The sequence below is a fragment of the Heptranchias perlo genome, chromosome 9 (genome assembly GCF_035084215.1).
Source record: "Heptranchias perlo isolate sHepPer1 chromosome 9, sHepPer1.hap1, whole genome shotgun sequence".
Taxonomy (NCBI): Eukaryota; Metazoa; Chordata; class Chondrichthyes; order Hexanchiformes; family Hexanchidae; genus Heptranchias; species Heptranchias perlo.
In genome coordinates this window covers 4,127,874-4,144,204 of record NC_090333.1, presented here as the reverse complement: position 1 = coordinate 4,144,204, position 16,331 = coordinate 4,127,874, and the positions used below count along the sequence as shown (strand labels likewise).

Sequence of the window (16,331 nt, the reverse complement as noted above, 5' to 3'; positions counted from 1 at the left end):
TACCTGCTTGTTAACTTTCTGTGATTCATGTATAAGGACACCCAAATCCCTCTGAATACCAACATTTCTTAGTCTCTCACCTATTAAAAAATATTCTGCTTTTCTATTATCCCTACCAAAGTGGGTAATTTCACATTTCCCTACATTATACTCCACCTACCACCACCTCGCCCATTCACTTAACCTGTCGAAATCCCTTTATAGCCTCTTTGCATCCTCCTCACAGCTTACTTTCCCACCTAGCTTTGTATCGTCAGCAAACTTGGATACATTACACTCAGTCCTATCATCTAAGTCATTGATATGTATTGTAAATAGCTGAGGCCCAAGCACTGGTCCTTGCGGCACCCCATTAGTTACAACCTACCAACTCAAAAATGACCCGTTTATTCCTACTCTCTTTTTATCCGTTAACCAATCCTCAATCCATGCTAGCATATTACCTCCAATCCCAGGGGCCCTAATCTTGTGTAACAACCTCTTGTGTGGCACCTTATCGAATGCCTTTTGAAAATCCAAATATACTACACCCACTGGTTCCCCCTTATCTACCTTGCTAGTTACCCCCTCAAAAAATTCTAATAGATTTGTCAAACATGATTTCCCTTTCATAAAACCGTGTTGACTCTGCCTAATCATATTATGATTTTCTAAGTGCCTTGTTACTACGTCTTTAATAATAGATTGTAGCATTTTCCCTACTACTGATGCCAGGCTAACTGACCTATAGTTCCCTGTTTTCTCACTCCATCCTTTCTTGAATAGCAGTGTTACATTTGTTACCTTCCAGTCCACGGCAGCCATTCTAGAATCTAGGAAATTCTGGAAGATCAAAACCAATGCATCCACTATCTCTGCAGCCACCTCTTTTAAAACTCTAGGATGTAAGCCATCAGGTCCTGGGGATTTGGTGGCTTTTAGTCCCATTAATTTCTCCAGTACTCTTTCTTTACCAATCTTAATTACTTTAAATTCCTCACTCTCATTAGACCCTTGGTTCCCCACTATTTCAGGTATGTTTTTTGTGTCTTTTATTGTGAAGACAGATACAGAATATTTGTTTAACGTCTCTGCCATTTCCTTATTCCCCATTATATTTTTTCCTGTCTCTGCCTCTTAAGAGATTCACATTTACTTTTGCTATTCCCTTCCTTTTTACATACTTGTAGAAGCTCTTACAATCTGTTTTTATATTTCTTGCTAGTTTGCTCTCGTGGGGCAGAAGATTCGGATAATATGCTGTTCCATTGTGCTTTCAACTGAAGGCTTGGCTGATGGCTAGTTTCCAGAAACACAAACAAATGAAAGTTAAAAGATCAAAGCTTTAACAGTTCTGTGATGTCAAAACATTCTGCGTGGTTTAATAACATTCTACTAAGTATGTTGCCACATAAATTGATAAGCGAATCTAAAGAGGTTCTGTGCAGATTCACTGGTGATGAGAGACAACATGAAGAGTGACTGAATATTTAACCCTTTGATCTCGTGTGACACCATAAGTTCAGTAAAATGTTGAAGTGGCCCATAGCTGGTAATAATACCCACTGTAAATCTGATAATTCTTGGACAGTACCTCTAATGTCAGCTGAGAACTATGCCTCATACCAGGCAGCATCCTAGTGAATCTACGTTGTATCCTCTCTCTTGCCTCCACATCTTGCCTATGGTCTGGGGAGCCCAAAATTGCGCACACTACTCAAATTGAGGTCTTACTAAGTTGATATAGATTCACCAATACATCTTGAATATTACATCCTATCCCTCTTGCCATTAGACCCAGTATTCCATTTACCTTTTCAATGGTCTTACCCACTTGAGGTACAATTTCTAATGTCTTATGAATCTGAAACCCCCCACCACCAAAATCCCTCTGTTCTTTCACATCACCGAGCCTCTCCACAATCAAAGTGTAATAATTTTATTTTTTTAACCAAAGTGTACCATCTTATGTTTGCTGCCACTTTTTTTCCCTGTTCCACCATCTTATCAATATCCTCTTGCAGTTTCCTTTGGTCCTCAAAATTATTTACTATGTCTCCTATTTTAGTGTAGTTTGCAAATTTAAAAACACTTCCTGTAGCCTTATATCCTAATCACTGATATATGTAGTGAACACAAACAGTCCCAGAACAAAACCCTGTGAGATACCACTACCCACTTTCAACCACTCTGAGAAACTTTTTTTTAATTTCAAAATATACTTTATTTCATAAAAATTAAAGATACACAAGTTCAATGTAAAAAAAACACAATTCCAAGCAATACAGTTCAAACCAATACAATGCAGATCGTATACACTACAATCCCATTATTACAATACAAAACATAGTCTGTGCTTTCTAATACATTCTGTAAAATACAAAGTGGGGCGGCCTTTCCCCATAGAGCTCTTGTGTAGGCCGCACCTCACTTCATTGTGTCCTGCAGCACATACTCCTGGACCTTGGACTGTGCCAGTCGGCAACACTTGGTCATGGACAGCTCCTTCAACTGGAAGACCAGCAGGTTTTGGGTGGACCAAAGGGCCTCCTTCACCGAGTTGATGGTCTTCCAGCAGCAGTTGATATCTGTCTTGGTGTGTATCCCAGGGAACAGCCCGTAGAGCACAGCGTCCTGTATTACCAAGCTGTTCGAGATGAACCGGGACAGATACCAATGCATCTCTCTGCACATCATCTGCACTGGAAGGGCCTTTCTCACCACCATCCAGGCTACACCCTGGTGCCTATTGGTCAGTTCTGGCAACGAGGTGTTCTGCCAAATGACATCGACTGTCTGGTCAGGGAACTGGCCAATCCAATCCACCCTCTCCTATCCCTGCAGGACTCCCAGAACGTTCCATGTCGACCACTGTCTGACTGCCTTGTGGTCGAAGGGGTTCCTCTTCAGGAACTTCTCCACCTGGGACAGGTGGTAGGGTATTGTCCAGCTGGATGGGACGTCCTGCGTCAGTGATGCCAGACCCATCCACTCTGAGAAACTGCCCTTAACTCCTATTCTCTGCTTCCTCCCTTCTAACTGGTTTTCAATCCAATTTCCCTCCCCCGAATTCCATACCCCTTTATCTTCTTAGTAGTCTCCAGTGTGGTACTTTGTCAAAGGCTTTTTGAAAGTCTATGAACACCACATTCACTGCATTTCCCCCATTCACCATAGCTGTCATCTCCTCAAAGAACTCTATCAGGTGAAGAGTCCAATCATTGTCAGAAGTAAAATTAATTCTACTAATCACACCTAATTTACATTTTCCAATTGTATTGTTACAAAGCAGACTTAGCTAGCTTGATGAATAAGTCCTTGCTTTACAGAACTTGGAAGCTGTAGGTATGATTAATGATCTTACTTTGAAATAGAATGCTGTGGCTTGTTATAACTGTCCTGCATAAAGCTCACACATTAAGATAAAGATCTAAAAAAACATTTTGCCAAATAGGAAGAAATTGGTATAAATGCCATGTCACAGCGTTCTAGAAGTAGAACAGAACAAGAACTGTCTCATGATTCTTAGTTTAAATCTAGCCTCTGCTACAGCACCGAAACGGCCCTAATGAAGGTCACAAATGGCATCTTTTGTGATACGTTATCCCTCCTCATCCTTGTCAACCGCACTGCAGCCTTTGACATAGTTGACCACACCATCCTCCTCCAACACCTCTGCTATTTGGCTTAATGGGACTGCTCTTGCTTGGTTTCACCAACTATCCAATCGTAGCCAGAGCATCTGAAGTTGGCTTCTCTTCCTGCCCCTTCACTCGAGTCCCCAAAGGATCTATTCTTGACCCCTCCTCTTCTACATACTGCCCCTTGGCAACATCATCTGAAGACACAGGGTCAGCTTCCACATGTAAGTTGACAACACCCAGCTCTACCTCTCCACCACCTGTCTTGACACTTCTTCTGCCTTTTTTATTTGTTCATGGGATGTGGGTGTCGCTGGCAAGGCCAGCATTTATTGCCCATCCCTAATTGCCCTTGAAAAGGTGGTGGTGTGCTGCCACCTTGAACAACTGAGTGGCTTGCTAGGCCATTTAAGAATCAACCACATTGCTGTGGGTCTGGAGTCACAGCAGGTTTCCTTCCCTAGGGGGGGCATTAGTGAACCAGATGGGTTTTTATGACAATCTGGTAGTTTCATGGCCACCTATTACTGATACTAGTTTTTTTTAAATTCCTGATTTTATTTAATTAATTGAATTTAAATTCTCCAGCTGCTGTAGCGGGATTTGAACTCAAGACTCTGGATTACTAGTCCAGTAACATAACCACTATGCTTCCTCTGTGTTGTCAGACTCCAGACTGGATGAGTTACAATTCCCTCAAGTTAAACATTGGGACGACTGAAGTCTTCGGCCCATGCCACAAACTCCATAACCTTGTCACAGATTCCAGCTCCCTCCCTGGCCATTGCCTCAGGGTGAACCATACCGTTTGCAACCTCCATGTCATATTTGACCCCGAGCTGAGCTGCTGATCCCATATCCTCTCCATTACATTGACCGCCTACTTCCACTTCCATAACATTGCCTGCATCTGCCCTGCCTGAGCCCATCTGCTGCTTAAACCTTCATCCATCTCATGTCACCTCCAGACTCAACCCGACTATTCCAGTGCTCCCCGGACGACCTCCCATCCACCACACTCCGTAAACTTCGGTTCATCCAGAACTCTGCTACCCATATCCTATCCCACAAGTCTTCTTTACCCATCTCTCCTATCCTTGCTGATCTACATTGGCCCCCAATCGCCCAATGCTTGAAATTTAAAATTCTCATCCTTGTGTTTAAATCGCTTCATGACCTCACCCCTCCCTATCTCTTTGACCTCCTCCAGTCATACCTCCCTCCTTTGAGAACTGTGCATTCCCCCGATTCTGGCTTCTTGTGCATTCACCCTCTCTGACCATTATTGGCTGCTGAGCCTTCAGTTGTCTAGCCCCTATGCTCTGGAATTGTTTCCCCAAACCTCTCCACCTTCCTCTCCTCCTTAAACCCCACCTCTTTTAGTTGCCCCTCCTAATATCTCCTTTGGCTCGGGGTCCATAATTACATTTCTGTTAAGCGTATAAATGCAAGTTGTTGTTGTAAATCAGCTTTGTATGTTTCTGATGTCAGTTGCAGAGGTTCATTTTTGAAGAGGTTACTCAATATCTACAATTTTAAAAGTTTCAAAACATTCTTGTTATAGTCATAAAATAAACTGTACTGAGAGGAGAAAACATTTTCAATCTGGAGCATTTTCTCCTGCCCATCCCCAACAAAACACAAAATATTTATAATTTCTTCTAACTGAGAGGAGAATCATAGAAAGTTACGGCACAGAAGTAGGCTATTCGGCCCATCATGTCCTTGCCGGCCGAAAAAGAGCTATCCAGCTTAATCCCACTTTCCAGCACTTGGTCCATAGCCTTGTAGGTTACAGCACTTCAAGTGTACATCTAAGTACTTACTAAATTGAGGGTTTCTGCCTCTTCCACCCTTTCAGGCAATGAGTTCCAGACCCTCACCACCCTCTGGGTGAAAAAATTTCTCCTCAGCTCCCTTCCAATCCTTCTACCAATTACTTTAAATCTATGTCCCCGGTCACTGACCCCCCTGCTAAGGAAAATAGGTCCTCCCTATCAACTCTATCTAGGCCCCTCATAATTTTATACACTGCAATTAAATCTCCCCTCAGCCTCCTTTGTTCCAAAGAAAACCCCAGCCTATCCAATCTTTTCTCATAGCTAAAATTCTCCAGCCCTGGCAACATCCTTGTAAATCTCCTCTGTATGCTCTCTAGTGCAATCACATCTTTCCTGTAATGTGGTGACCAGAACTGTACACAGTACTCAAGCTGTGGCCTAGCCAGTGTTTTATATAGTTCTAGCATAACCTCCCTGCTCTTATATTCTATGCCACGGCTAATAAAGGAAAGTATCCCGTTTGCCTTCTTAACCACCTTATCTACCTGTCCTGCTACCTTCAGGGATCTGTGGACATGCACTCCAAGGTCCCTCTGTTCCTCTACACCTTTCAGTATCCTCCCGTTTATTGTGTATTCCCTTGCCTTGTTTGCCCTCCCCAAATGCATTACCTCACACTTCTCCGAATTAAATTCCATTTGTCACTTTTCTGCCCACCTGACCAGTCCATTGATATCTTCCTGCAGTCGACAGCTTTCCTCCTCACTATCAACGACACGGCCAATTTTTATATCATCTGCAAACTTCTTGATCATGCCCCCTACATTCAAGTCCAGATCATTAATATATAGCACAAAAAGCAAGGGACCTAGTACTGAGCCCTGCGGAACCCCACTGGAAACAGCCTTCCAGTCACAAAAACACCTGTCGACCATTACCCTTTGCTTCCTGCCACTGAGCCAATTTTGGATCCAACTTGCCACTCTCCCTTGGATCCCATGGGCTTTTATTTTTTTACTTTTTTGACCAGTCTGCCATATATGATCTTGTCAAGAGACCTTGAGAAATTGCAAATTTTGGGAGTCATAGAGCTGCATGTGGTGTTGAGTTTCCCAGCCAGTTAAGAACCCTTCTGTCTGCTGTGAATAGCTTGAGCTTTTTATGTCGGGATTGGCAACTTTCCTGGTCACCAGCCTTGACATTTAATTAACATGGAAATTTCAATCAAACGTTTATTCCTTTAAAGATGTATTTTCAGTCACTGTCATTGGTTTGAATGTTTATTATCCATTACAAATAGTAGACTAATCCTAACAATATTTAACTGAGGCCCTGAAATAATGTGCAACTACGTAACTTATTTGTAAAAATCCTTCATGGCTCTTTAGTTACGATGTGTATGATTAGAATATTTTTATATGAATGATGGTTGAGGATTGATTGAAAACTGAAATGCATATTCGTCATTTGCAAGATTTCTTGGTTATTGAAATAAAAGTCATTGCCACTTCAAAACTTAAAAGGAAGAAGGTTTGAGTTCAGACAGAATCTCCTGTACTGAAAAGCAATTCTGAAGTATGAACCTTTTAGTTTGCTGTTAGGGCTGTGCTGTGATTGAATCCGGGAGGTCTGGAGTGTATTTGCAGACCTTGCAGTGCCATCATGTCATATTATTGATGTGTTTTTCGCTGGCGCAGCGCAAACATTCTTATCACTGGTTTTGTTCCTTTGCATTCTTTGGATACCAGCAATAATCTGAAATTAAGTGGGATGACTTTCTGGGATGAAAGACTTGCTGGTATTTAGGTACTGTAAGCAGCTTCCATTCCTGCTAGAATTTAAAAATCAGCCCTCTTTGTACAATGAATTAAACTAGTTTAACACAAAGTTGAACAATACTTTGTTTAATCTAGTCCACTAAAATCAGAAGTGCTTGAAATAAGTGCAGTGTCAGTTCTAAGAAAGACTTCTGTGCGTTTGGATATACAGTAGACTCCCTTTTTATAAAGCTAGCTTTGAAAATCATAGGAAGAGGGTATTTAATAATGGCCCTCTCTTTGTGAGAGGTCACAGTGGCTTTTTATATTAGAGGCTATGATATATTTTGAGAGTCTTATAAAGGAAGTTTGTTGTAGGGCATTAAATGGTTATTTCTGATGACTTCTGTCTGCAGATGTTCCTTTCATACACATCTAATGCTATTTATTAAAGTGCATATGAGTAAAGTAAGCAGAGATTCTGGAAATTTTGTTGCTGAAAAGTTTTTTCTATAACCACATAATGGGAATATTTTGTTTAATGTTTAACTTTATCTTTGCAAGCTAATTGGCTTGAAGTTTTATTTGTGTAGATTTTAAAATAAACTGGGTTGAATAATTCAACATTTCTACTTGAAAAGATATCCAGTTAATAAACGGAGTTTTGTCTTGTTATTTCCTGATTTCTAAATACATTCACAAAATGATCAGAGTTTTTAAAAGTGTACATTTCATAGCATTGAAATAAATTAATTGACCCAGAAATTGCATTGAGTAGCGCCTGTTTTTCAGCGAGTGCGCCAAAATGGCGGACAGGAAGCGCGTGCACACGTCTGGCAGGAAGCCCGTCGCCAGTCATATTGAGTAAGGACAAACAAGGTGTCCTTTACCCATGCCTGAAGCAAGTGTTAGGCCCCTTGCATATGCAAACAAGGAGCTTAATGCCTGCATGAATTCCCCTCTTCAAGATTAGTTTGCCCTTAGGCAAGTGCCGTCATGGGCTGCACACAGGGAAACCAGCCCTAGGGATCGCCTGCAACAGAAAAGATATTAATTTACCTGAATGTGGAGCCAGGAGGAACAGGAGTACTCCTCCCAATCTCCGATCACCCATTCTCTCGGTCCCCGATCGCTCATGCTCCTGGCCCGGGCAACTCCAGGCCCTCTGACCTGACCCCCGGATCCACTTGCCCAAGCAGCGGTCCAATTTTTCTCTAGTCTTCGCTGTTGCGCCAGGCCGGCTCCATTACAATGAAGTCCGAAGCCCAATATTGGACACCTCGGACCTCACCATTCAGACGCGGGAATTGATCTCTGCGTCCCCCTTCCCCGCACGCCCACAAATGGGTGCATCTGGATTTCTAGGCCATTATGCCTAAACACCAGTTTACTGTGCTGCTTTTATACATTAAGCCATAGTCCTTTAGTTGATTTAGTGATTTCTGCTTTCTTTCAATTGTCCATTCCTCACCACATGTATTTTCTGCCTTAGGCAACATTGAAGATGCTGCTTGATCACCTGAAACTTGTAGCTTCATACCATGAGGTAAATAAGATGACCTGCCAGAACTTGGCAGTATGTTTTGGGCCTGTACTTCTAAGCCAGCGCCAGGAGGCTTCCAACCATAGCAACAGGGTTTTTACAGACTCTGAAGAGTTGGCCAGTGCGCTGGACTTCAAGAAACATATAGAAGTGTTGCATTATCTACTTCAGCTTTGGCCAGGTGAGAGAAACTTGTCAATTTTTTAAAAAAATATGTAACTGCAAGAAACTGAATTTTTAATAAATTGTATATTGAAATAAATAAAAATAACTGATCCATGTTGGGCAGATCTTCTGATCAATATCAGTAATGTACCTCAACACTGAATCTTGCAATGGCCTAATATTGACTGTTATCAAATAAAAATGATACAGAAAATTAACTCTTTTGTGAACCTTGGCATTTGCATTTTGATATTGTGCTATATGTTGGAAGGTATTGGTAGAACATTTTAATGAATAGCGTAATCTTCTTTTGAATTCTCTCCAATTTTTATCCCTTTTCCCCAAAGTCTCGGACTGTTGCTGGACTGCGGTTGCACAGGCAACTGTCATCCAAGTGGCCCAAAGGTTGTGTGTTGGCAGGCGGTTTGACTGAGGGGAGGAGCATCGCCGTGAGGCCCGATTCTGCCTTTGCTCAACAGAGGTTACTGGATGAGGCTAATGACTAGGAAACCTGGCTGATTTTCTCCACACTAGTCCTGGGGTGCCGAGGCCAATTATAGCAGGCTCACTGCCACCACAGCTGAGATTAGTTACATCTAAACTACAGCACAGAAACAGGCCATTTGGCCCAACTGGTCCATGCCAGCATTTATGCTCCACATGAGCCTCCTCCCTCCCTACTTCATCAAACCGTATCAGCACACTCTTCTATTCCTTTCTCCCTCACATGCTTTTCTAACTTCCCCTTAAATGCATCTATATTATTTGTCTCAACTACTCCTTGTGGTAGCACGTTCCACATTCTTACCACTCTTTGGATAAAGAAGTTTCTCCTGAATTCCCTATTGGATTTATTAGTGGGCTATCTTATATTTATGACCTCTAGTTTTGGACTAGCCCACAAGTGGAAACATTTTCTCCACGTCTACCCTATCAAACCCTTTCATAACCTTAAAGACCTCTATCAGGTCACCTCTCAGCCTTCTCTTTTCTAGAAAAAAGACCCTCAGCCTATTCAGCCTTTCCTAATAAGTATATCCTCTCAGTTCTGGTATCATCCTTGTAAATCTTTTTTGCACCCTCTCCAATGCCTCTATATCCTTTCTATAATATGGAGACCAGAACTGTTCACAGTATTGTAAGTGTGGCCTAATCAAGGTTCATTACAAGTTTAGCATTACTTCTTTGCTTTTCAATTCTAAGGAATCAAAACTGATCTGTTTTGCTCAGCTACACACTGACTCTACCAGTTAAACCATTAATAGGAGCTCAATTAAACTTTGTTTAACAAATTCTAAACTGTAGCAATTCAATTACCAACATAATCCTCCATCATTCTGCTTTAATCAATGGTTACAGTGGATTTTATTTCCTTCCCTCCCTCTCTCTAGCAATTTGTGCAACTTTGGCCCCATCCTTGTAACCGTTGATACCAGGCATCAGCACCAGCAGGCCTAGTGGCAAGCGAATACAGTGTCAGCAACAAGCCTGGTTTCATGAAATATATCGTCCCTCTAATAGTTCCCTGTCTCCGATGAATCTATCTAGTAGAGTTTACCATGTCAAAATAAACACCCCATCTTAACAAAATATTCCCCAATTCACCCTTGCCCCAAACCTAGTGCACATGTTGAGAAGAAGAGGACCAAATTGCCCAAACCTTATCCTGAGAAGATTTTATTTAGGGGCAGGTTACAAGGCTGCAGAGAACAAATGGTGTCAAGGCAGAATGGTTCAGGAACAAGGTCTAAGCTAAACTGAGCTGCAGTAATAGCAAGTCTGTGAATATGCAGAACCAGCCAAAAAGTCTCTTCATAATTATGTAGAATTTACAGCACAGAAAATTTTACATGGTCAACTGTAAAATCCCACTCAACCAATGTAGATTTGTGAGTTTTCCATCACGTAAATGGGTTTCTCCCTCTGTTATATTTTTCCGCTTTTTCTCCCAGCTCCAGTCAGCTACAGCTCTTCAAGAGGTGTGGAGAAAATTGGTGAGAACATGGAAACACATGCACCTTTTTTTTTATTGGACAGGGGGTTGACATTGGAAGGATTAATTTTTTCTGTTTATGATTTCAGTTTTAGACAGTAAAAAGTATATGAGGGTGTCATCCTTGTGTGTTAGTTAATTTCAAAAGTTCAAGCACTGGTTATGATAGTACATTGTGAATTAATTAGTGAAATAATGTTTCTATTCTCAAATTGGATTGATTTTTCAACCACCTTCTAACTTCAACAGTGGTCAGATTGAATAAATACCTTAGCCAGTACCGGTAACTAAATCCAGTACAGCACTTCAAAAAATTTAATTTTGTATTCCATTGCATTTCTCTTCTGAGGACATTAAAGCAGATGTGTACTTATTGGAGATTTAAGACTATATCCATAAACCTTTTCAGTGAAGTCTTTATATTTCAAATTTAATAAGCAAAATTTGGAAAATGCTAAATGTCTCCTCCGTGTACTTTCTGATATAAACAATTAGTGTTAAAATGTATAACATCATAAAAAGTATATTGTACATTCAGTAAGGTTTGTTGGTTATATTTAATTTTTTGTGTTTTTAAAAGCAACGGTGTACAATGCCATATGGTGAAACAACCTTGTTTGTTAGTATTAAAACTGCTACATGCTTGAAGGATCAAAGTGCACGTTTTCACATTTTTTTGTCATTTTTATGCTGAGAAGCATTTGTGAAATGCCCACTGGGGATTTATTTCTGTCATTAATCCAAGAACTCTACTTTCCTAAATTACTTGCAGTTCAGTTATGCCGTCACCCTAGTGCACAGAAGGAATTTTTTCCTAGCATTTGTTATGGGAAAGGGTACTGCCGACTTCCTGCAATTCCACTTTTCCCAATGAAGCTTGGAATTGGAGTTAAATTGCCAGGGGCTCAGTTATTCCATACTGTTTTAATAACCTTAAATGGTTTTATTACGTAATGCTGATTCCTGCTTTAGAATCTATTTCAACTGCCTCGTCCTATGACCATTCTGTTAAGCACAGTACCTGATTTAAGTAGCATGTGTTGACTTTTGAAAAAAAATTCCTGAAGGCTGGTTAAAAGGAGTGATGTACCTTGAAGTTTCTATTTTCAGGAAATAGAAATTCCATTTTTAAAATGAAAGCAGTCTTTTACTAGTGAAGCAGGCACTGTTTAACGTGTCTAATTCAACAGCTTCTGATATTTGTAAGGATTGATTTGGGTTAAGAGGTACAAGAGACTGAAATAACATTTGGATGAATTTTTGCTGAGATGATCAGAGACCTCACTAGTCATCAAATTGCTGCTGGTGGTTCAGTGATGCCAAATTAAGGCCAAATGTGGAAAATAATTTATTTCAGCATTTTTGTCGGATCTAGAAAAAAATTGTTTTGGGACTACGTAGGGTTTACAGATACTGCCTTCGCTATTTGTGGGACCTGTGTTTGAATTCAGAGCAGACTGTAAGGATGAAGTGTTCTCTCTTGGCTGCATATAAAGCTCCTGAATGAAATAAAATTATTCAGCCGTAACCCAATTCCTAGTGAACATGGACCCAGAGCACAATATAGCTCATAATTTAAGTACAAATTGTCACTCAGTGACCACAAGGAAAGTTGGTGTGGAAAATGGAAAATTCACACATACAGCTGTAAGGGCTGTTCTCCTGAGGTTACAGTTGGGGCATATTGTTGGAGCATAATAGAAGCAGCTTTACTCTGCTGTTGTCTGTTCTATCTGGTCAAGGAGTCCTTGATGCTGACACTGGATGCCCAAAATGGGAAGTGTTCCAGCTCTAACATCCCTCATCTGGATGAATACAAAAAGCTTACTTGTGTGTCTGTGGGGGGGGAGAACTTTTTTTTCAAATTCTCTGCACAGAGGAGGAGTACAGAGATTTTATGCATTACAGCTAATTCATTATCCCAATGCAATGTATTATGACTGCAGAGAATGAAGAATTAAGTGAGTACATGGTGGCACTGTGGCTTGTGTACCAATATCTTTTCGATTCACATCTGGCCCAGACTGATGCCAAACAATGGGAACTTTCATCCCAGCCATAGAATCTAAAGTAATTGATTCTGGGCAGTTACAAACCAGTTTCTACATGTAACAAAACACAATATATACTGTTGTGGATAAGGATGCTCTTTTGAGGCTAGGATTGTGGTACATTGGCAGGGTAAAATGAGATTTACTCTGCATCTGGTACCTATGCTTGACCAGTGAGTGCTTGAAGTCGATACCACATGCACAAATGGCAAATTCAGATAAGACTAGCATTGGCATCCCTCAAAGAGAGCAAAACCCCCTCCCCAGCAAAGCAAAAATATTATCATAGCTTTTGGTGTAATCCTGCTGTCAGATTAGCTGTCAACTATCATTTTAACTTATTGAGGTAACCTTCAGAAATTGGACTGACCCTGTCTGGACAGGCCACACCAGCATCCATTTTCAAACAAGAAAATTTAAACATTTTATTCAAGCATGGATATATCTGGTTGACCCTTTGTTCAAAATAAAAAGTTCTTTTGAATAGCAAAATGGGAGGGCAAATCAGCAGGTTGTGGTTATAACATTGACACCAAAGGTTACTATGACAACCGGCAGAGCAAGAATGTTTATTATGTGAACTCATGTCCTCACAGAAATCCTTTTTTCTGACCATTTTCTCTGCTCCTCCTTTCATAAAATCATTGACTCCTTGCTGGACTATGATTCCATTCCATGTTGCCATTCTTCAGATCTGAGCAGAGATGGTACTCACTAGCAGGCTACTTGATCATGAAGGGCATCACAACTGACCCTGATCCGCACAAGTGCACTTCCAGCAGGGATTGCTGATTGCAATCATCGACAACAACTGCAGCTATCTTTCCCTTCTCCAGCCGTTCCACATATCTTTAAATCTTACAGAAACATTTTTGAAATGATACAGAAACTATGAAAAACAAATGTTTAGAATATTGTTGCCTTTTTGAAGTTGCAGTGCTCCTCAATAATTTGAAGTGTATATCTTTCAGTCAGTAGATCTTGCCACACAAAAAAAAAATCAGCTGCTTAAACCACCTGTTCAAATAAAGTTTTAAACATACTCCAAAAACAATCTGCCTGCCAGTCATGCTGATGATGTCTGTGATTCACTGGATTCTTTGTAAAAGATATCAGCGAAGCAATGAGAATGATTCAGTTGGCAAGAATTTTAATTTGTGCAGTTTAACCCTTTCCATGGGACACCGCAATGACAAACTTGTCTCAAAGTGGATTCTGTCAATTAGTTGTCATTAAGTTTTTGTACAGTTCTTGAGAACTGAGCACAGAGGTTGGTAAGGATACAGTGTGAACTTCAGACAGAATTAATTGCAAATAGTGTGTGGACTTTCAATTGGGAATTCGGTGCTGAGGGGGATGGTGCTAAGTGATTTAAACCAAGGGACTATAAACTAATCTATCAACTTTTAAAACTTAAATTTTAAAAAATACGTAAGATAATAAATAAGCAATTAATTATTTCAAAATCAAGCTAAATCCATTTACTAAATATAATCTAGATCTCAAGTGATTCTATTAGTCTTAGAAATAAACTACTGATATTAAATAAGTAAATCAATAAAAACTAGAAATGGCAGTACACGCTGTGTGTCGGGACTGTAATATGTGGGAGTTTGTGGACAGCGAGATTGTCCCGGATTGCCACATCGGCAGTAAATGTCTCTGGCTTGAGACACTCAGGCTCAGAGTCATTGAGCTGGAGTGCGAGTTAGAGACACTCCGACACATAAGGGAAGGGGAGGAATATCTCAATGGTTTTCTCCAGAGTACAGTCACACCTCAGAGGAAAGCACAGGTTGTTACATCAAAACTATAACACAGAAACAGGCCATTCGGCCCAGCTGGTCTATGCCAACGTTTATGCTCCACACAAGCTTCCTCCCTCCCTACTTCATCTAAACCTATCATGTGCTTATCTAGCTTCTCCCTAAGTGCATCTATGCTATTTACCTCAATTACTCCTTATGGTAGCGAGTTCCACATTCTAACCACTCTCTAGTTTTGGGCTACCCCACAAGTGGAAACATTTTCTCTATGTCTACCCTATCAAACTCTTTCAATATCTTAAAGACCTCTATCCGATCACCCCTCAGCCTTCTCTTTTCTAGAGAAAAGCCTGTTCAGCCTTTCCTGATAAGCATATCCTCTCAGTTATCGCAGCATCCTTGTGAATCTTTTTTGCACCCTCTCCAACGCACCTATATCCTTTCTATATTATGGAGACCAGAACTCTGCACAGTATTCCAAATGTGGTCTAACCAGGGTTCTATACAAGTTGAACATAACTTCTCTGCTTTTCAATTCCGTCCCTCTAGAAATAAACCCAAGCGCTTGATTTGCCTTTTTAATGGCCTTATTAACCTGCTGTCTCTCTAACTCTTATTATCCAAGCAGTATGTGACCCCCTTATTCTTCCTACCAAAATGCACCACCTCACATTTATCTATATTGAAGTTCATTTACCAATTACAGCCCATTCTGCAAATTTATTAATATCCTCTTGCATTTTGACACATTCTTCCTTTGTATTAACTACACCCCCCAATTTGGTGTCGTCCTCGAATTTTGAAATTGTACTTCTGATTCTCAAATCCAAATCGTTAATGTAAATTGTGAACAATCACGGTCCCAGCACCAATCCCTGTGGAACACCACTTCCCATCTTTTGCCAGGCTGAGTAGCTACCCTTAACCCCTACTCTGTTTTCTGTTTTGTAGCCAACTTGCTATTCATTCTGCTATCTGTCCCCAACTCCACATGCTGTGAACATAGTCATGAGTCTACAATGCAGTACCTTATCGAAGATACTTTTGAAAATCCAAATATATTACATCCACCGCATTACCCTTGTCTACTCTTTCTGTTACTTCTTCAAAGAATTCAACAAGGTTGGTTAAGCATGACTTTCCCATTTGAAATCCGTGCTGACTACTCTTTATTATATTTTTGTTTTCTAGATGTTTTTCTATTACATCTTTGAGTAAAGATTCCATTATCTTTCCTACCACCAATGTTAAGCTAACTGGTCTATAGTTCTCTGGACTTATTCTATCTCCCTTTTTAAATATAGGAATAACATTAGCTGTCCGCCAGTCCTCTGGAGCTGTTCCCTTTTGAAATGTTTTGTGCCTCTGCAATCTCCTCCCTAACCTCTTTTAATATTCGCAGATGCAAGGGGTTTTGTCCTCTCCAAGTTTGATTAGTTTATCAATTATCTCCCCTTTTACATCTTTTTTGACCTCTTCTTCTAATGTCATGCCCACCTTGTTAGTGTCCCTGGTAAATACTGAGGCAGAGTAACTACTCAATATTTCTGCCATTTCGCTGTCATTACCTGTAAGTTTATCTTGTGCATCCCTTAGTGGCTCTATGCCTATTCTGATTTTTCTTTTGTTATTTATGTGTCTGTAGAATACTTTAC

At 40.5% G+C, this 16,331-nt stretch overlaps 1 protein-coding gene across 4 annotated transcripts in view; it reads left to right on the top strand.

The window, feature by feature from the left end:
* Nucleotides 1–16,331, top strand: part of syde2 (synapse defective 1, Rho GTPase, homolog 2 (C. elegans)) — a 135,894-nt gene that overhangs the window by 108,694 nt on the left and 10,869 nt on the right. For 3 of the 4 annotated variants that reach the window (XM_067989804.1, XM_067989806.1, XM_067989808.1), the window contains exon 6: nucleotides 8,651–8,882. In XM_067989804.1, coding sequence (XP_067845905.1) covers nucleotides 8,651–8,882 — 232 coding nt within the window. Of the gene's footprint in view, nucleotides 1–8,650; nucleotides 8,883–10,818; nucleotides 11,404–16,331 lie in introns of those variants that run through there. The other variant, XM_067989805.1, reaches the window with a different exon arrangement.